Consider the following 22,467-nt stretch of genomic DNA (forward strand, 5'->3'; position numbering starts at 1 on the left):
AGAACTGCAATTATATATTTTGTTTTCAGCAGGGAGCGTGAGGCAGTTCACATGCAACAAAACCACATAATGGATTAAAAAAATATGATTAGGTATGCTTCTATCCCATTATTATTATTTTTTTAAAAAAACCTTTGCTTCTGAATGTTGGAATATTATTCACCTTTTTGTAGTTAGAAGCCACCTGGAACAGGAGGTACAAATGTTTGAAATAAATAAAGTACCAGATATGCTGCCTCTAAGGAACTGTCTGTGAATGGCTCCCATCTTCAGCCCATTTGGGCCTTGTGGCCAAGAAGAAACATGGCTGGGCTGGAAGTTGGCTGAAAGGATGGGGATGGAAATATAGGCCTCCCCCACCCTTATCAGGAGACTCAGGTGAACAGCAAAAGGGGAAGCAACAGCCATACAGTTGGGAATTGTTACCAATTATTGGGGAAGGAAAGCTAAATGAAAGAGATAAGTATTCCAGACTCTGAGTGATGGATGAGACTGTGAGTTATGGATTGCCACAGCTCTTATGGAGTGCGAGGAGGGAGAGAATAAGAGAAATCAAGTGTATATTGAATGAAGTGGCCAACCAATATAATTTGAAACTTAAGGTTCCTGATGAGAAAAGACTGGGACTTCCTCTAGTGATAACAGCCAGCTCAACTCAAAAACCCTGAGAAAGACTAGGGGTATGGAAGGAACGTAGGCTGCTGAAAGTTAAGATGGACCTCTCTTGAAGCAACAACAATAATAATAATTACCCATCCTTCACTGTTTCCCCTGGCCTTTTGTTCAAATGCAGGTGTTCAATACATACAAAAAAAGTCATTGGGTTCATCAAAACATCACCAACCTTGATCTGGATTTTTGTGTGCTGACAGATCAACATGGTTACTGGGAATCTGAGCTACAATGCCCACAATGAAGTGGTGACTCACGACTCATTTTAAAAAGAGCTGTATGGATACTGATGCTTCAAGGTATCTTGAAACGTCTCATATTTAAGTAGATATCAGATGAATGTATGACAACCATCTAACCAGCCTGCAGATTTAGGAATCCACATGTAGGCTGAGAAGATGCCTGCTCACACATACACACAACAGTGTATATGATGTTAGAGGAGCTAGGATCAAACATCAATCTTGGCTTTACTGAAAAACTCTCTTTCTGTAATTTATTTTTTTGCATAAACCAAGAGGATGCTTACGGTGTTGGCAAATATAATTGGAGGCTTCTAACCAAAAGCACCTGAGAACTAGAAACTTTCCTTTTATTTTTCCACAACTTCCTGAAGTACAGTGAAGGTTAGAGACTTAATACAAAAGAAAGACGCTTTGAGAAGGTTCTTCCCCCATGGCCAATTTCTGCATCAACGAATTGACAAATAATATGATCAGTATTAACACTAGCAAGAAGTATAATGGCTGACGACAGGCAATACATCATTCAAGGGCAGCAAAAGTTTCCTTGAAATTTCCTTCACAGAAGGTGCACTGATGCACTTGTATTCAAATAATCAGCCACTAGATGGCACAGTAGTAATAACTTTCAGAGGGGCAGCCATGCTAGCCATTTCCAGACAAAACAAGTATAGTGGCACCTTAAAGTCCACACAATGTATTTTGGAATAAGCTTCTCTGGACTTGTTTCAGTATACATGTCCCTACATGAAGAATTTGCCCAAAATAAGAGCTTCATTACTTCAAGACACACAAATAGAACTGGGTATGAAAAATACCATATTTACAAACCTACACTTCTGCTACAAGTGGCTATTATTGTCCGTTTCCTCCCCAGTATTATCTCAAATGCAGTATTCAGTAAAAGCTTTGGTAGGCGTAGGAACAAAGCAATTCATAAAGCCAACCTCTTAATCGAGCCTTTCTGGTTTCATAATTTGAAAACAGCTAGAACAGAAATCAAGGAAACCAGTAAGCACTCATTCAGTTCACTTGCGGGAGAACTGCTGTATTTTCTCCAGTAATGAAATGGTGCACAAAGCAAAATACAAATATAGATGGGAATTCTTATGCAGATAAAGGAGCTTCTAAATACTGTAACATTTTTCTCTATTTCAATCATGAGAAGAATACTTCTTTGATAAATGTGCTCATTAAGGTAGTATCATACCAAAAGCTGGAATCTAGCCACATTTCCAGCTTCCCCCAAGTCACCCACCATCAGCCCCCAAAGTCTTTTGAACTGATCCCAGAAACAACTTTGAACTCTGAACCGTTTTTGGACATGTATTTGAACTTGTCAAAATACTAGGTAATCTCTGTCAACAAACACCGCTCCTCGTCAGTGGGGATTGAGCATGTAAAGCAATTTGTCCAAGACAATTTTGTCAGGCAATTACTCCAAGTGTAACACTTAACTCGCGGGATTAGATTGCTTTCCCATACAACTATTAGGAATGTGACTACATGCCACACACAAACTGAAGATGGCACTTTAGACAAACAGCATAGTGCATGGATGGGGGACCCTTCTTCCTCAGGGCCACATTATCTTCTGGCTGCTTGCTAGCGATGGTTGGAGCAACATATGTACATTTTACTTTTGTACAGCAGGCTAGTTTTTAAAATCTTGCACACCCCTCAGTGCTGCTGCTGACCTTTAAAGCACTAAACGGCCTCGGCCCAGTATATCTGAAAGAGCGTCTCTACCCCCATCCATCTGCCCAGACACCTTCTGCCAGTTGCCTCCCTGCGAGAAGTGAGGTTACAGGGAACCAGGCAGTGGGCCTTCTCGGTACTGGTGCCTGCCTTGTGGAACACCCTCCCATCAGATGTCAAGGAAATAAACAACTATCTGACTTTCAGAAAACATCTGAAGGCAGCCCTGTTTAGGGAAGTTTTTAATGTTTGATGTTTGATTGTGTTTTTAATATTCTGTTGGAAGCCGCCCAGAGTGGCTGGGGAGGCCCGGCCAGATGGGCAGGGCATAAGTAATAAATGATGATGATGATTGTTATTATTGTCAGACAAGCAAGAGGCATTGTCAGTGCTCAAGGGCACATTCCAGCCAGGCAAAAACATTGAGGTGTGAAGCAGGGTCAGGGAAGGGGGCTGCCTGGGGAAGAGTTCAAAGAGCCAGACAGAGGGGCTTGCTTGGAGGGCCACAATTTCACACACAGGACTGAGGTTCCCAACACCTGGTAGAGAGCCATGAACAGTTTGCGATGCAAACGAAAAGTGATTTAAGAAATACTTTTGCATAATTTATACAGATCCCTCCACACAACCGTGAAACTTAATCACCCAGGATTTCCAGCTGTGCGCAAGGGCCTGTGTGTGTTCAACAATATGGGAACAGAAGGCATTTTCAGACCATCCCATGAACAAGAGGAGACTGACAGAGGCGGGGCCACCAAGGCCCAATCTGGCTGCTCCTTCTACTATGTGCAGAGGGAGAAGCAATTAAACAATGTTTAAACAGAATGCAAGTGGAGATAGGGAAGTTTCTTACTGATGAGAAAGCAAGCAGCTCCTCTTCTGTGAGCTTATGAACCGGGTTGTTCTTCTGAAAATCTATGCTGCATAAAAGAGGGGGGAAATCACATTCTGAGCCTTACTGGTTTTTGCATTTTATATTGTTAATCACATCAGGCAACTTTGGATGAAGATTTTGGGTACAAATCAGCTAAGATAAAATTATTGCTAATCAATTAAATACATTAAGTTGTCTGACAATTACAATACAGTATTAAAAATACAATACACAATAGTCAACAACATTTTCAGCTGGATTTAACATATAATTAAGATGTCCAGCTGAAGAAAAAGGGGAGATGCCCAGAGAATAACCTCCAAAGAGGGATTAATGAAATTAACCCAACACCTGCCAATCAGTCAAATTTTACTATCTGTTAAATATAAACATTCTGAAATTCATTTTCAAAACTTGTGAGGCAGCTATGAATATCACGTACAAAACTTTCAGATTATCAGATCAGATATATTTTATAATACACCAAGTTGTTAAAGCGAAAGAGCAGTCAAATCATATGAAATTCAATGTCACTCTAAGCAGAACATTTCATCAGCACAAACATTCCCGCTTTCTAGATGGTATAATCTTCCTTCTCTTCTCCCAAGCAGATTTGGGGGAGAAGTTCCATTGCACTATGGGACTCATTGCATTGACTTCCAATAGCTCCACAACTGAGTTTAACCTGGCCCCTAGTCTCCTGCTTTGTGTGAAGAAGGTACAAATAGAAGGAATCTTCAACCAGCCCTACAGGCGAGTGCATGTGTGGATCTAACCTCATCCCCAAAAGTACTTCACCAAGAAGTTTTTATGGAAAAATCATTTTGCTGCAGCCATATACTTGAGAGAGTGACGAAGTGGAACCAAAAGATATCATCTTACCAAATTCCAAGGATAACAGCAAGCTCTTCTGCACACAAGTCAGGCATCTGGTTCTGATGAGATTCTGCAAACTTTATTTCATTTAACACTGTGTCATCATTTAAATCATAATTCTGTTGGGTGGGAAAAAATCACACAAGTGATCATTCACATTAAAATTGCTCAGCTATTTGAAAGTTACAATAAAAAAACCTTTAACAGCAGTACTGGTGTTGAACTCTGCCAAAAATATAATTTCTCATATTGACTTATCAGTAAAAAGAAAAGTTTTTTCTTTCCTAGTAGAAAAACAACTGTATTGAAGATGATTTTTTTTAATAATGCAGGACAACTGACAGAGCTGTAGAACCATGAATGGAAAACAGAATTAACACACACAGGTTCTGCAATGGTTGCTAAAGAGTTTTTCAGTAAAGCCAATGTGGAAAATTATCCATGAAAATATAAAGTTAGAAAACCACTGTGCTAGACAGATTAATATTATTGATATCTAATGACTTCGCTTTTAAATGTACATGTACACAAAGTGGCATTTTTTCAACATGTCACACTGGACCCTAGTTAATGGCTTGCTGTGAATGTGGCAATCTGGGCTGCTTTGCTCCTCCTTGCAAGCATGTGAAGGAAACAACAACCCCCAGTTTATCATTATATCTAATCAGAAAACTATGAACAAACCTTAAGAGACAGATCACATATATAGAGCAAAACAAACCAGGATGTCAGGGAAGAGTTAGAAGTTTTCAGTTTATCAGAGGGAGAAAGCATTCCCCAAGGGGGCAAGGAGAGCAGTGAATCTAATAGAAGGGAGCAAGAGGAACAACCGGCTGTTCCCAGGAAAGGCAAGGGTTAAGTTCTAGCTCAGATTCGGAGGAGGGGAGATACAGGCCAGCTCTAGCCAGGAGGTTAGAAAAAAGAGCGGAAAAACGAAGGGAAAGGCGCCTTCGCCATTTTGAAGGTGGCTGGTCACGGAGAAACAGAGCTCAGAAGGTATCTGAAATAAGTGACTCTGAGGAATAATAGTTAAGAACTGTTTATAAGATTATTTTGTTAATACACAATAAAAAGTTATAAAAGAACAAGAAGCGTTTGTGTGGTGATCTGAAGAGGACAACGACCAGGCCTGACACAGTATCCCTTGTTCAGACTTAATGCTAAGCCATGTGCAAGCGTGGAGGAACACATGGACCATAGTGCAGAGAACTGCATGTCTACCTCAGCATGCTGCTCCAGGTTGCAATACAAGCTGCTGTGAACTTTCCCGGTACTCTGTATGGCCTACACAGATGTTACTGGAGATAGTGCTAAGGCAAACATTCTGCCAGCACAATGATTTATTCCTGTACAATGGAACGTTTCCTCCCTCTCCTCCCTGCATGCACCCGTAAATTTGTTCTGGGTTTCCCCGAAACCCTCCGGCACCTGGAGCTGTGCACATCCTGGGAGGCGTGGTATGCCGTCTGTGGGGGGCGTGACGTGCATTGGAGGGTGCACAGCAAGCACCCTAGGAGGTGCCACCGATTGGGGGTCGGCATTTTGTCACACACCCCCTTTGGAATGGCACCCAGGGCAGACACCCTGTCCCTGCCCCAGAACACCTCCTGCTTGCATGCATGCAACTATTTCATTGAATACTGCCCTAGATTAGCAACAGCTGTTCATTGAAAACTGCTGCTGTGAACAACAAATCCATGGTAACACAGGATACAGTTTCCACATCTTCCCACAGTAGTCTGAATCTAGTTTGAGTCATTGCTAGCAAAAGGCAAACAACCATACAGGCAATGCTTATCAGTAGAGCACCAGCCCAAACACAACACTCTTGAACAGGAAACTGCCTCTGTAAACAAACAAGTGAGCACACATGCATGTTGGCACTCTCCCTTGCTCCTCTCTGATTTAAGTTGGCAGCATTTTCTAAGGATGTTGCACCAAATATATATTTGAAACCACACAGCAGTATGAAAGAATTTTTTGTGTGTGTATCATTAGGCTCCAGGAAAGTTCTTGCTAAAATGGCCAAAGCTTTGTGGATTTATCCACCACAGTAAGTACATACATACATACATACATACATGCTGTATATATAAAATCTGTCATTACCATTTTACAGCACACAATGAGGTAAGATTTATACATTATAAAAGAAATGCTACTATAACTGTACCTTTCATACACATAATGCAGTCTTAATTTCTATCGGCCTTCAAAGTCCCCTTTATTCTTTTTTATAAGACATAATCTACTTAAGCTGAACAGCACATTACACTTCAAAAGAAAAATTCCTATACCTTTGTTAAATCTTCAAGTGGGGAAGGTGCTGGACTAAGCTCACGGTGAGGAAGGAGGATGCCATCTTCCCTTTGAACATCTAATATGAGCTGTGCTACATATTTTTCCTGAAATCTTGTCCTTTTTCCTAGGGCACCTGCAGAAAGTTAGACATCAAGAGGAAACAGAAATTCTAGTTACATATATCGAAGTTACACTTTAAGAGACACATATACATATTTCACGGCGTATGAGGGTATGTTCTCAAGGCACAAGATGTGACATCCTTGCCGATAGATTATGCAGGTGTAAGTCTGGTCAGTGCCTGGAAGGGAAATGGACTAGAAACAGCATGCATGCCATCCTGAGTTCCCTACAGAGCAAAGGACGGGTATAAATGTCATAGTAGATAAATAAAATTTACAACAAAGCACAAATACGTATTAATAAACAGTGGCTTTTTCCAATATAAGTTGTACTGTTAATTAGCTAAATAAATAACGGAAAACACTTGATAAGTATATTTCACAATTAAAGCTGATTACTGTTAGAAGGACACACTGCTACACTGAGGGTGTCTCTCGTTTAACATGATCCTTCATGATATCTGGGGAAAGAGAAGGCACTAATCTGCGGTAGTTACAGACTTCCTAGAGGCAGGTTCCAGAAAGCAGTACTGAAAAAACCTGTGGTCTTCCAGGTATTGTTGGTCTATAATTCCCATTGATCCTGTCCATTAGCCATGCTGGCTGGGGTTGATGGGATTTGGAGTCCCACAACATCTGCAAGGCCATAGGTTCCATCCATGTCTTATGGGGTCCAATCTGGTTTCATTTTATCTTCTACCCCATTTAGCACTACATGAAACCACTGGGAGAGATTGTCAGGCAACTGGAATGTGCTCTCCTCAATTATACTGCCTTAGGGACTTATAAGCAGCAGGCTTGGATAATATATTAACTGCAGCAACAGTTTCCAGAGATTCTGATAGTGGCCAGATAGAATCAGAGCCTTGACAGTTAAGATTTCAAATAAAATACAGAATTATGTATGTGGAGCTCTAACTTATATAGTAATTATAATTAAATAATGATAAAACAATTAGGAATAATTATTCCACCAAAATGTATCCCAACTGGAATTACAATTTCACAAACATAGCTAAGTACAAAATTAATAAGTCGTTTATCATATTTAATCATACTAAAACTAAGCAAAGCACTTGGGAGGCTATTTTTACCATGCAGTTTCAAAGAGATGCTATAGTTTTGGCCACATTATAAGGCAAGCTTCTCTAATTATAGCACGGTGGCACCACTAAATTATGGATCATCGCTACTCCAGCTTGAGCCCTGTTGAGTACAGATTTATAGCTAACTCATAAAATATTCAGTCTGACAATGCTCATTTAAAACCCAAACAGAATGGAAACAGAAAATACTTTTCTCCTTTCCATTGGCAGAAAAATGTGCTTTTGAAAACACTAAATTTGTGTTCATTCAAGTTACAGCAAGTCAGACCACAAAGCCTCAAAATCAGCTGTTTACCTCTCTAGTAAATCAGCATGTAAACTGGGTCAAAACAAAATCAGCTCTTAACATATTGCATCAACATCTTCTATTGTTACGAATTTGGATTCCACCACTCTCCCTACTGATGGGTCCAAACTCAGCTGAAAGAAATCCATTCAGACTTGCCTGGACTTAGTTTTGCTTTTTACTGACATGACACCACTGTGATAAAATACAGCCTTTCCCCTTCACCCTCAGCACTAAAGCACTTACGAGAGACCTTCATTAGCTCACACTGAGGCCACAGCAACAGATCTTCTCTTTGACATTGGCAAGTCCCACTTAACCTCACTAATCTGGGTACTGACACCCAAATAACCTATTCCTTCACTCTGACCATAAATAAATGCACATGTTTAGGATCTTTACTCAGCTTCCTCCTATGCTATTGATTTAAACAGAGTGTATTGCATTTAAGGGCAGACTGTCATGATATATTTTTGGACCACCATAACAATGTGAAATGTCCTCAAAAATGTGTTAACAGGAGTTTCCACTGAGCAGGCTTCTTTCTAGCCAAGAACACCCAATGTTGCCTTCACGGTGCATAAAGGAGCAGTACTACTGACGTGTTACTCAAGATTATCCAAAGGAAGGCCAAACTAGAGGTGACATAAAATGCATATTTGCATTTAAAAAAACAAGCATGTTCATGTAAATATGATCTGGGAGACTTATTGAGATCACGTGTGGAATGGCAATTTAGCCCTCCCCCCCTGCAATGGTCCCTCTGAAGCTGCTCCTTCATTGGGAGAAAATTCCCCATTAACACCATCAGTCACTAATTTACATTACAAAAAAGTGTATACCTCAAATGCCAAGATGCATTTGGTGCCACATCCAGTTTGGCCCCAACTTTCAATGGCTCTTGACCAACCTGAACCAGTTCCAAACTTTAGAAGTACCCAAAAATATAACAACTGTTGGTTTTCAATGTATGTTTATTAGGCTCTAAACTGACACAGAATAAATCAGCTTTGGACTGTGCAAGAGCTGTACCGTGTTAACTTAGCTTATGGCACCCTTGGGAAGTTGTGCGTAACTTGCCAATTGACATCAACACACTAAATAATTTAAAGTACAGCAGGTGCTACATGCTCTTTAAAATTAAACTGTACAATTCTTCTTCCACTCTTTTCTGGCACGAATTCACAGGAAACTTCTGTGAGGACAATTATATTAAGACAAATGTCCTTGTAGTTGAAAACTCGGCAAGTTTAAATCAGAGTTGATTATTTGTTGATTTTTTCACCCTGTTACGAGTTCCACTTGGACTGCTCATTAAGGCATGGATAAAGGCCAAGTATACTTTGAAACCTTGATTGTTTTAAATTCAACTGAAAAATATGCATTTACTTCTAAGGGATTATCTTGCAGCATAAAACCTATGCTAACCTGAGCATGTAGTCAAACAGAACCTGGACTCTAGCTCCATAAGACAATCATGAATACTTACAAGTTTATCCATAGATGCAAATCAATTCATGAGTTGTGTGCAGATAGGCAGAACTAGCCCAAATAAGAGCAAAGATTAGGCGCAACAAACAGGACAGAAGAATGGCTCATGAACCAACTATATCCCAATTCTGATTTAAGTATTTATTGTAATTAATCTTGAGAATTTTATGCCCCTAGAATCACAGCAACGCCTGTCATAACATACTTGGTAGGTGCTCTCTGATGCATTTCTGAGAATATAAAGAGGTGACAGCTCTCTTAAGCAAAGTCAGGCAATTGGTCCATCTAGGCCAGTTCAGTTTATCCTTACTGACATGGTTCTGCAAAGTCTTGCACACACAGTCCTTTCCCAGCCCTACCTCTGAAATTTTGTTAATAGAAGGAGCTGGAAATAGAACCTAAATGGAAAAATATGTGCTATGACTCTTCTCCCCAATGGTATATAATGCTGGTGCTCCTGATGCTGTGTGTGATAGGTGCTTCCTCAACAAGATGTGTCAGGTCAGCAGATCACTATTAGCTTTGTACATTATTAACAGGTAAAATCAGTAACTCAGCGTTGCCTCTTGGTCAAGCTTGCACTCCTAAAGGAATGAGAAGCCAACACTTTCTTGTTGCAAAAAGCCCCATTATGTTTTTTTATTGTATTGTTGTACCTTGCAACTGATAAACGAGTAATTTCATTCACCTTTATTAAACTGTGGGCCTGTCACTTGCAAACGAAGATCTCTGTTCTCTTCAAGGATTGTACATGACATCCTCACACTTCGCAACTTACTTAGGCTCAGTGACATTAAAATTGGAAAGAGCAAGGCAGAGATCAAAGCAAGCAGATTCCCAACTGAGTCATGTTTATACAAACCACAGCTGTATTTTGATGTGCTAATACTTACTCTAAATGCTCCCACTCCAGTATTCCTTCTTCACCCAAAGCTTACCAGCTGCAAGTCGTAAACCCATCCCACAATATTGGCAATTCCTCTAGATCATACAGCTTTTTACAGAACATGCCAGTTAAAAGATAAAACAAGAGAAGGCAGTGGGGAGAGAAATAAGGCAGAGCAGAGCCAGCACCAAAACAATTAACTGAAAAAGACAGAGAACCACCAAATAGTCAATTATCATGGAAGAATCCTAGAATTGTAGAGTTGGAAGGTACCTCGCAGGTCATCTAGTCCAGTGTTTCCCAACCTTGGGCCTCCAGCTGTTTTTGAACTACAACTCCCATCATCCCTGACTAGCAAGACCAGTGGCAAGGGATGATGGGAATTGTAGTCCAAAACCGCTGGAGGCCCAAGGTTGGGAAACACTGATCTAGTCCAACCCCCCCTGCAATGCAGGAATCTTTTGCCCAATGTGGGTCTCAAATCCATGACCCTCAAATTATGAGCCTCATGCTCTACCAACTGAGACAGGGGTTTATTTTTAGAGGCAATGAATAGTGAGATAGTTCATGCACCAAGTTCCTAAAGACTGACCACATTTCTGAACTGAAGAGGGGATTTCTGTCCATTTCCCACTTCCCTCTGTGCCAGCAACCAGTATTCAAGGAAACATACGCAATCTAATGAACAGGCATCCTACGCAGAAAAGTAAAAGAAGCACAAAGTTCAGAAAAGGCCAATCAAAACGATCAAGGGGTTGGAGCTGCTCCTCCATGAGGTAAGGTTGCAGCATTTGGGACTTTTATTTGAGAGAAAAGGTGAGGAAGAGGTCATAATGGAAGTTTGTAAAATCACACATGGCACGAGAAAGTGGACAGAAAGTTTCTCTCTCTCATTCACAACACTAGAACTTGGGGAGAGCAATGAAGCTGAATGAATGTTAGAAGGTTCAGGGTAGATAAAAGGACATACTTTTCCCCCACACAGGACACATTTGAAACTTACTTCCATGGGAGGCAGTGATGACCACCAACTTGGAAGGTTTTAAAAGATTAGGCAAATTCATGGAGGGTATGGCTACCAGTGGCTACTAGCCACAATGACCACCTCAGCTGTTAAGAGGCAATATGCACCTGAATTCCAGTTGCTGGAAATCACAGGAAGAGGGAGTATTCTTGAACCCTGATCCTGCATACTGCCTTGTAGGTTTCCCACAGAGATCTGGTTAGCCATTGTGAGAATAGGCCACTGTGTTAGACTAGATGAGCCACTGGCCTGATCCAGCAGGTATAATAACAACAACAACAACAACAACAACAACAACAACAACAACAACAACAACAACAACAACAACAACAATTTATTATTTATACCCCCGCCCATCTGGCTGGGCTTCCCCAGCCACTCTGGGCGGCTTCCAACAAAATATTAAAATACCGTAATGCATCAAACATTAAAAGCTTCCCTAAACATACTTCTTATATTAGAAATTATACTTGTAGAACAAAACCAAAAATTTTAGTTGAGATTCCTGCATTGAAGGTTGGATTAGATGATACTCGGGGTCTCTTGCAACTCTACTATTCTGTAATTTTATTCTGTGGTTCTATGATTTCATCGAAGGTAATTCCCAAATAAAGCACTACAGAAATATGTTAGCACTCTTGAACACCTTCTCCATTATCTTCCCTTTCCAACTTTCAAGTAACACAAAACCTAGTTAGTGTTAAATATTAATGTTTAAGAAGTGGGAAAAGAAACATACCTGTTAAATTAATCTGTAGCTTAGTTATGTCTTTGGCTGCAAGAAAGTGTTCTTTGGCTTTTTTATACTCATAGTAATGCAAAAACGTGTAAGCACACTCCAGGTGGAACTGAACAGCAAGATGCCAGCACTCGTCATCAGTAAATAAAGTTTCAATTTCAGACACTGCAAAACAAAAAAAAGGGTGTTGAGGCGACTAGGAAATGGGACTGAGAAGGAAACAAAAAATGAGAAGCAGAGGAAAAACACCTTGTGTATTGCCACTCAATACAAGACAACACCAACATCAGTTTTTAAAATTTAAAATGGCTCCTTTGTCCTCTAGGTTTTCACACACCTTGGATAGCAATATAATAAGTAGCAGCAGTAGTAGTAGTACTCCAATGTAATCAAATTTAGGAAAGCAGGGGTGGGGGATATGCAAGAAAGAAAGGGAGGGCAAAGGTAAACCTGAGTTCATGGGCCATTCCCATCTCAACCATTATCAAAATGACTGGGAATCATGCCTGCAATGGGGAAAACAGTGCCAGCCTTGAAAAGCAAGTCTAGGATTATTAGAAGTCAGGGACCAAATGCAAGGTTATAGTCCTTAAATGGTACCAAGCATTTCATCCAAATATCAATTTCTGAAAATACTGGATTATTTTCTAGTGCAGTTTATTAAATAAGCTGCCAAACTATTTACAAGAGTGGATCAATCTCATGCATATATACATCCCAAACAGCCCCATTTTCCCATAATGAAAGCACTTTATAAAGGTTTACATTCTTAGAAGCTGGTCAAGGTTGTAGACCAGACAGAGCAGTAATATAATCCTACCACAGTAACAGAATAGTAAGTATGCAATAATACTTTGCCTTCATATCCTTTTCAAACACAAAGGGAACTGGATATTTATAGATTTGGCATCAAGAAGCTGGACCGGTGTGTGTGTGTGTGTGTAAAAAATTACTGCTCTGCACTTACGAATTGAATGATAGCTCTAGTAAAGATTTTCTATTTAAGAAACTGGCTGAGCTCCATGGTACATTTTTTTTTTAAGTTACAAGATATTAGTAATAGCCGAATGATGTAATTTTTTATAAAAAGATGCTTAGCGTACCTGCCAAGTATAATTTATTTCAACATATTGCTTTCAAGTATGAAAAATCTTGGTATCAAACCAGAATATGTTTTCATATAAAGCTAATTTGTTTTATCTTCCAATTAATCTTCACAGTCATCACTAACCACATCCTATTTCAAACAGAGGTTGTTGTTAAAGCCGAAAAACATGAAGCCGTATCTTTATCTGCCCCACTGATATCAGCAACTGAGATCATAATACTTTGCTGTTATCCACAAAGCTGAGACGGGTACATTAAACAGAAAGAGAAAACACCCAAGTTTATCTATCTGCCAGCAGAACAGACCTGAACTCTCACAATGGGACTTTCCCATGCTCTCCTCCCATTGCACCTCCCTGCATGCCCCCATAATCTGCTCCAGTCAAGTTTTATCTTGCTTCCTACACAAATGATAAAGAAACTTACAAAGCTAAGAACATTTCTAGAAATCATTTACATCTGATTGAATAAGTACCTGTCAAATTACAAGACTGTACGCATCTTTTCATTTAACTCCTAATATTGCTGTAAGCTGGCTGCTATTTAAAGACAACCTTTTTAAGAAGAATAGGTAACTCAGAACATTTATGGAGAATTAGAGCCTGTATTTGAAAAGTATTTCAAGCTTTGAAGGGTTACAAAACATCCATCCAGGAAGAACAGAAGGATAAAATATACCCAACCACACAACGAGGTCACAAAGACTGCAACACTTACTGGCTTGTTATGACAGAATCATCTACATCATTACAATCATTACAGCATCTCTACTCTTGACTTGGAGTGGCTAGGAGCCTGCCCACCTGCTCTGGTCTGGGCGGCCAACATCTCCTTGCCAAGGGAGCAAAGGATGGGTTGAGGCACCAATACGGCTCCTTGCCAAGGACGCAAGGGAGCCTAGATATGCCTCTGTTCCAGTTGGTTACTGTGGGAAATAGTGTGCTGAAATATACGAATCTTTGGTCTCATCAAGCAGGGTTCTTGTGTTCAATGGGATTTTATTCTAATTAATCAATAACACTATCATCCCCCCATTTTTTGAAAAGAGTTAAGGTTGCTAGAGATCATTTTGTTTTATTTCTTCAATCCTGCATATACATACTTGGATCCCAATGGACAAAGTGTGACTTACTTCCAGATCAAAATGCACCAATATCGAGGGAGCTTTGGGATATTGCCGTAAGGATGCAGCTGGGAAATTGCTTATAAAGATAAAAGCTCTGAGAAACTAGTTTTTGACCTTGGACTGTTTAAGGATGGCGGTCGGGAAGGAAGTCGAGTGTGAACTGAACAGGACATTTTATCTGTTGGGAAAGCTGCAAGACCAGATAAATGTTATGGCTACCAATGTTGTAATCTTGGGAACAAAAGTGGGCATCAGTAAAGAAGCTGACAAGAACTCGGCACAGGAACCTCTTCCAACTGAACAAATTGAAGAATTTGAGAAGGAGAAACTTGTTGTGATTAAAGTGATGAAAGGGGGAGCCATAACCCTACAGAGGCAAATGGTGGATTACAACTTGAGGCCTTACATGATGGCAACCAGGAGGAGCCAGTTTTTGGAGATGGAAGCCTGGCTTGGTTTGGAAAATGAAAGATGGAGAGATCACCTTATGTGGAGATCAAATGACTTTTGGGATATAAATCTGAGCCAGGTGGTGGTTGGAGCTTTTGGAGCCTTTGGATTTGAAAGTATGAAACAAGATTTTGAATATCCTATAGGCCCTACTTTTAACTACGAAAGTCTGGCATACCTGCTAAGAAGGAATATGACTACCGATGGGTTGGAGCTTCCCCGAGATCTGTTCTTTAACACCAAAGACTACCAAAAAGACCGGCAGAGGGGACATGAAAGAGATTTAAGAGCCTCGGACTTAAGATCTCCGGGTTGATGGTTTTCCGAGATTGATGGAACTATTGCTAGGGGCCGAAACCGGGGAGGGGAGTTGGTGAAAGAAAATTGGGAATTTAAAACGTATATATTATAATTTGTTCTTTTTCTTTTTCTTTTAATGAGAGATGGGAAAATCGTGGAATGGAATTTTTCTTTGACCCTAGGGGAAATGTTTCAAGAATAAGTTCAGATATATAAGTTTTAATGAGAAATAAGATTAAATAAAGTAAAAGTGGATGGTTAATTGGTGAAAGAAAGAATGGAAAATTACAGTATAATAAGATAAGATATAAGGATAAAAATAAGGTGAAGGATTTGCTGAAATATCTATATGAATTAGAATACAAAGAGGGGAGATGTGAGGAGGTCAAGGAGATAAGTTAAGAAAGGGAGTTATATTAAGGTTTAACTTGTTCTTTTGCTTTTGCTTTTGTTTTTTGGATTGTATCTTTTTTCCTTTTTAGCTGTTTTTGCTTTTTTATTTTCTTATTTTTATTTTTTTCTTGTATATGTTTTGTCTTTATATATTGTGTTCTTCTTTGTAACCTTTTAAAACTTGAATAAATATTATTGGGGGAAAAAACAAACAAAATGGACCAATATCCATAAAAACTGTGTGGTAACCACTGTGCAGCGCTGCCTGCAGTGAGGTTAAATGCCATTGGATGGACATGTAATTAATCTTTTCTTTAAAGAATCTTCTTTCTATTCCTACAATTACTATGTTAATAATAGCCTTCCTTGTCAGGCTGCTTCAGGATGAAGGAGAACATTGCTTTACATTGCTCACTGAAAGCAACTTTCCAATTAGTTATACACTGATGTTTAGGGCATTAATTGCATCCATTAAAATCACGCCATTTCAAATGCAAATTTAATTGAATACAGAAGGTGCATAGATCCTAGAAAAGCTCAACCTGACTTTTTTTAATGCCATTTTTACATGTGTTTAGAGCAGATCCTCCAGAGGAGATTATGCATGGGGAGAGAAGAAGAAGGGCATTGAAATTCATTTGTTTTCATAGTTCTCTCAGGTTATGAGAGAAGTCCTAAAAAATAATTCACATGAAACTTTTTATGATTCGCTTTCTGGACTAAGCAATCAAACAAACACAACAAATAATCCCAAATATAAGAAAAGAATGGTCATCCAAATAGAATGCAACGTGTGATTCTCCCACTAATATGCAATGTCAATTTTAAGTATACCTTGTTGTATACAGGCCTGGGCAATATCAAAGAGTTCAGGTGATCTTTCTTCTAACAACTGCTGATGGATATTCACACACCGTAGAGTCCACCAAGGCAATGTCTAAAAACGGCAACGAAGAATATTGTAAACATTAAATCCACTTGGTTTCAAATCCCCACATTTCTATTTTATTATGAGCACATTCACATGTCAATTGTACCTTATCACACAGCCAATTCATCGTAACAGTGAGATCATCTGACCTGGAAAAATATATTCTACAAAGATCACGGGGTTCATATTCCTAGAAAGGGAACTTGTTCAGTGGGATGGGAAGGAAAGGGTGGAATTCAGTGGTAGATGATATACAAAAGGTCCTAAGGAGGGCTATGAATGACTCCTGTCTGAAACCTCAGGAAGCCAATGCCAGTCAGCACAGACGTAGAAAAACTAATGATCTGAATCGATCTAAGGCAGTTTCCTATGAGAATCTAGTTCAAGAATGGAAACTGTAGAGAAAGAAACAACAATATAGCTAGTATAGGAAAACGGAGGCCCAAAGGAACGACTGAAAAATTGCAAACCTTGGAATATTCAGAAAACTGTTAATGTCACTGAAATAAGACAACAGAGGTTCTTATGGAGTAACAGAAAACCATTTTTAGAGCATCTAATGGGAAATTTAGTTAGCCTTGATTTTGCCACTTCTGCTCAGTGCAAGGCAATTATGGTATAACACGCCTGCAATAGGTGTCATAAGGACTGCATGATTTGAGGGCAAAAATATCTCAAGGAAGAATCACATGCTGTTTATTAAAACTGTTCTAGAAACACCTGTCAGGATGGATATTGTATTGTCTCACACAGGACACAATGAAATATGACTTATGCTATCAAGCTGAATAAAATAAGGTACTTATTCAGGAGACACTGTTAGAGAGGTCAGCTCTTACATTTTGACACTTTGTTCAGGAACCTACAAGGCAGTTTATGTTAGACTGTAAATGCTGTTTTGCCACCCTGCAGTTAATGCTAGAGTTTTCCACAGTGATTCAAAAAGCAGTATTTTGTTAGACAAAGCTTGCAATACAAAAACATGCTTTGAGGAAAACTGTACACACAACCCAGATAAAAAACACTTGTTTTTTAAAAGTAACTTTTGGCCTCTTTTGGATGTTCACTAATATTTCGGCTTTTCATTTATCAAGCATCACTATGTGAACACAGTAAAAAGAAACGACTATGTATTGCTGCCCGATATGGAATTTTTTTAAGATTGTGACTGATAGTTAAACAACTCCCAACACCCAGAACAACAAGGTCACAAAACCAGTTTATTAAGAACAGGCCTGAAAGCAATATGGTACCAGGAGTCATTGGACTAGAATTCCCATCATCCCTGACCATTTGGCCATTCTGGTTTGTTCAAACCACAGTTTGAAAAATAGGAAATCACAAATGGAAGGTTTAAACTTCCTCTTCTCATCTGCGGGGGAGTATACAAACTCATTTCTGCTCTTCCTCATAACACTACAATATGTTTTAGCATCGTGTTTGTATTAAGGTCGTAGATTTACTCTGGCTTTGGTTGTCAAGACAAGTAAAAGAAAGTGGCTATTAGGAAAAGGGGGGGTGGGAATCCTGAAGTTAAGAATGTAATAAGAGCCTTCCCAGTCCACCTAGACCAGCATCCTGCTTTCACAGTAGCTAACCAGATGCCTGTGGGAAATTCGCAAGGAGGACCTGAGTACAACAGCACTCTCCACTCCTGTGGTCTCCAGCAACTTGCATTCGCAAGCGTTACTGCCTCCAACCATGTAGGCAGCCATTTTGGCTAGCAGCCATTGACAGTCATCTCCTTGAATATGTCTAGTTCAGCTCCTGCCTTCTGTGATGCCTGTGTCGGTGATCAGGCAGAAAATGCAAGCCCCCTGGTGTAACAGGGATCAGTTCCTCAGTGGAATATGACACAGCTGATGCCATCTCGTGGGGTGTGGGTATGCGTCTGGCTCTGCCCATGTTAGTGCTAGGGCCTGGGTTCAGCACCTTTGCTGTTTGCCCTGCTGGTCTTCATGATCCTCTGTGTCAGGGTCCTGACTGCTGATAAGTAGCTAAAGTATTTCCAGGGGCTTCCACTTCCTTTTCCCACAGGAAGTGTTCATGAGATCATGCTTTCAGAAAGTGCCCTTTGTCACTTAATATACAATATCAGGATCCACTTGAGACTGTGATTTATTTTTTAAAGTTGTGCATAAGAAATTGAAACAACAGATATACCACCATAAGAACAAACAGTGACTGTGCATATGCTGCCAAACTGCAGTTGAGGACATAATGAACTCCATCTTATACTTCTTACCATGTAAACCCCCCTAGAGATTATTTTCAGTTGGGACTCTATTGCAGGCTGCTGGGATTTACAGACTGAAAAAATATACTCCGTGCTGTCCAATCAGAAGAAATTTGTCACTTATAATTTATAATCTGCACTTCACCAAATGGTCTTAGAGCAGGAATATATATATCATTAAAGTGCAGCACAGAAAAAATGCATAGACTACTGTAAAAATTATCATTAAAATAAACAGAATCAAACAATACACTGAAAAGGCAAAGAATATTCACAACTGAATGGCTGATTTTGTCTGAAGACATAATGTCCGGCAATTACCATAAGGGTGATATTGGTTTGCTACTGTATTTGCATAAGTATTTCCCTTTTCTGAGCACAGACCGGAAAGAGTTTTGTTATGACTTGGTTGAAAGAAATACAGTGATAGAATTGCATTTAAAACATTTCACCTATTCCATGGAGGCATTTATTTCCTTTATACTATTTGGTGTGACTGTTTAGAGGCCCAAGGCAAGAAATGAATGTTCATAAATGCAATGTGTTACCAGTGGAACAGCAATGTGTTACCAGTGAAGGGGGAAAAATAGGTTTTAATATTGTGCATCAGGGATCCTTCACAGTACTTTGCCACAACTCACAAGTGCTCTGTCACAGCCCACAGAACTAGCCCAGCTCAGGAATGTAAGACAGAGCCTCCTTCAGGCACTAAGGAACACAGATCCAACCATCTCCAGGTTGATTGTTCACAAGGTAAAAGTACTGCAGAATGGCCTACTCAAAATGCCTACTGCCTACTCAAAATGCCAAAGCTCCCTGGGACATTATACTGCTTTATTAGTTTTAGGCTGCATTTTTGTTAACTGATTTTCTTTTTCTTTTTACAAGTTGTACAAAATTATACATTTTTAGTATATATTTAAAAAGTAGTACTGTATTAAAAATTACAGAATTTTAAAAAAAACATTAAGCAGTTTAGAAAAACTTTTAAAAGAATAAAATAGGGTTCAGAGCCTGTGACTGGACACCAGGAACAGCATCATGTAAATCATCATCAACCACTGTGTAGCCAGACTTGGGAGAAGAAGCCAGGTGCAAACTAATGAGGTTTAGAGTCACTCTGAGAAAGCACACCAAGTGGGGTCAGAGAGCCAGACAGTAAATATATGAGTGGCTGCCTCAGGAACAACAAGCAAGGAAGCCTTGTTCCTGCAGCTACCACAGAAGCTACTACAGTGGTACCTCGGGTTACATACGCTTCAGGTTACAGACTCTGCTAACCCAGAAATAGTACCTTGGGTTAAGAACCTCGCTTCAGGATGAGAACAGAAATCGCGCAGCAGCGGCGCAGTGGCAGCAGGAGGCCCCATTAGCTAAAGTGGTGCTTCAGGTTAAGAACAGTTTCAGTTAAGAACAGAACTCTGGAACGAATTAAATATGTAACCAGAGGTACCACTGTACTGAGGATTTGCTTGCCTTTCTGCTTTCTCCCAACTTGCTCCCAGGTTACAACTCAGTACCTTCTCACTAATTAGACCCTGCATGCCATACCCTTTCACTACGCTGTGGCTTTGAACCTCCAAGCCTTAGTCCTGTCTCCCCCAGTTACTCAAGAAACGCATATGGTACAAGGAACAATATGAATAATATAAGCCCACTGATAGCTGGAAACAAGCATAAGTATTTCTTCGTGTTTTTCCCCCCTTACCTGTATGGCTTCTAGTTTATGCTTTGAATTCACAAGCACTGCTCTAGCGAGCATCAGCAAGACACTATGGGAAGTCAGGCTATAGATCGATTCACCATCTAGAACCAGCAGACTCAGCACAGCTGTAGACAATGTACTGGGCTGGAAGGAGAAAACAAGAAACTCACTTTAAGCAACTTCAAATTACTCTTCAAGAGGAAGCAAAATTTGCGTGCCGCACACACCAATTTACTTTAGCCCATTCACCTCGAAATGTTTTTATACAATACAGAAATTCAAACACAGGTGAAAGTTCGCATTGCAAATGGTGCTTTGAAACCATGAATCCTTCCTCTCGCCTCTCATTGTCAATAATTCCTGAACTTATACATGGCATGCTGTATGCAAATTGGCCATTAAAATCAAAGCAAAATGGATTCTTCCACTGCAGGTTGAAGGTTTCTCTCTAATGTACACCTAAGCTGAGCACAATCTCTATACATCTTTAACTTCTGTGACGATGCCGAACCATTTCTGAGGAGAAGTTTCAGCATGAGGAAAATAAAAGATCACCTGCAGCAATTCTCCCCCAAGATAAGGTCAGCATGATGTATATCAATATTTTTCCACTAAAAGACAGTGACTATACTATTGTCCTGGGGAGTGGGGTGATGGTGGTGGAGAGAGAAGAGAACAGTACCTCGCCGTATTGTTCTAGTAATACAGTTTGCAAAAAGTCCTGAGGTTGCAATTCAACAGGAGGCCCAGTCCAGTTGCTCTGTACAAACAACTGAAGGCTCCCCACACCAAGTAGAAACACCACACTTTGCCTGCAAGACAATAAACAATTCCATTTTTATTGATACGGTCATACATATATATATAAATAAATAAATAGTAGGTAGAAATTGTCCTGTTCCTTCTATGCAAGTCTTTAGTTTAAAAGATGGAAGATGCACCAAAAAAAATGGAACAGTTACAAATCTGCATGAAAAAATATCCATCTGAAGAACATTTAACTCAATTGTTCAAGGAAGGCTGTAAGATTTTGTTTTCCTGACGTGCTTCGAGAACTGAACTGACTTATCAATTATATTTTTTTACTGACAGATAAAAATGGTTTCCAAACTTAGCATAAGTAATGGAGGAATCCTCTACCCTTCTCCCAAACCAGAAGGAGGGCAGGAAATCTCCCTCAAACTGAGAAAATAAAATTATCTCTGGATTTATCAGAGGTTGTTGCATGGCTAGATGCATAAGGCGATGGAACATAAAAGGCCGAAATTGCCTGTACACATTCTAAAACATGTAGGGCAGCACAGAGTCAGCTATGTTCATTCACCCAATGCACCAAACAAATCTTATTATGCACCTAACCTCTTAAAATAGGAATGCCATCAATGAGAAGCACAGTCCTGCCCCATCTGCACAGGTTGTCAGTTTAGATATGCCATGGAAAAGCAATCTGTGAATCACAACAGTTGCCAATTATAACAATCAAGACCAAGACGTAAAAATAATGAGTTTGATCCCAATAACCAGATGCATATTTATTCCTCAGATGGGGCTATTGCACATGACTCCACCTGGATGAGACCCAACTGTGGCAGCCTGCTTACACAATGGAAATCTGCTTGTGCAATAGAACTTGTAGTTTCTCTCCTCCCGCATGCACAGCTTTAAAATCTGCTCTGTGGGGTCCCCAACCCTCCTGTGCAGATTCTAGGGGTGCTTGGGGAGCTGCGAGTGGGGAGAAGAGGAAGGAGAAGCCAAGTTGTGCAAGTGGATGTCCACTCGGAATACATTGGATCTCACTCATTATGCTTCCATCTGTCTCTTATTTATCTTCACAGCTCTTCATTTCTGTTTTTCTGCTTCTGTTCTCTGCCTTTGTTTATGCCTCCCTTAAACCAGGGAAGC

The 22,467-nt window shown here is 39.9% G+C and overlaps 1 protein-coding gene across 1 annotated transcript in view; it reads right to left on the reverse strand.

The window, feature by feature from the left end:
• TTC27 (tetratricopeptide repeat domain 27) overlaps positions 1-22,467 on the reverse strand; it is an 88,680-nt gene that overhangs the window by 62,759 nt on the left and 3,454 nt on the right. The window contains exons 3-9 of the mRNA XM_079969480.1: positions 21,248-21,377; positions 20,569-20,709; positions 16,528-16,630; positions 12,318-12,482; positions 6,660-6,796; positions 4,369-4,481; positions 3,466-3,532 (exon numbers count right to left, since the gene is read on the reverse strand). Of these exons, the coding sequence (XP_079825606.1) occupies positions 3,466-3,532; positions 4,369-4,481; positions 6,660-6,796; positions 12,318-12,482; positions 16,528-16,630; positions 20,569-20,709; positions 21,248-21,377 (856 nt within the window). The remainder of the gene's footprint in view (positions 1-3,465; positions 3,533-4,368; positions 4,482-6,659; positions 6,797-12,317; positions 12,483-16,527; positions 16,631-20,568; positions 20,710-21,247; positions 21,378-22,467) is intronic.

The sequence above is a fragment of the Podarcis cretensis genome (assembly GCF_951804945.1).
Source record: "Podarcis cretensis genome assembly, chromosome: 3".
NCBI classification, from domain to species: domain Eukaryota; kingdom Metazoa; phylum Chordata; class Lepidosauria; order Squamata; family Lacertidae; genus Podarcis; species Podarcis cretensis.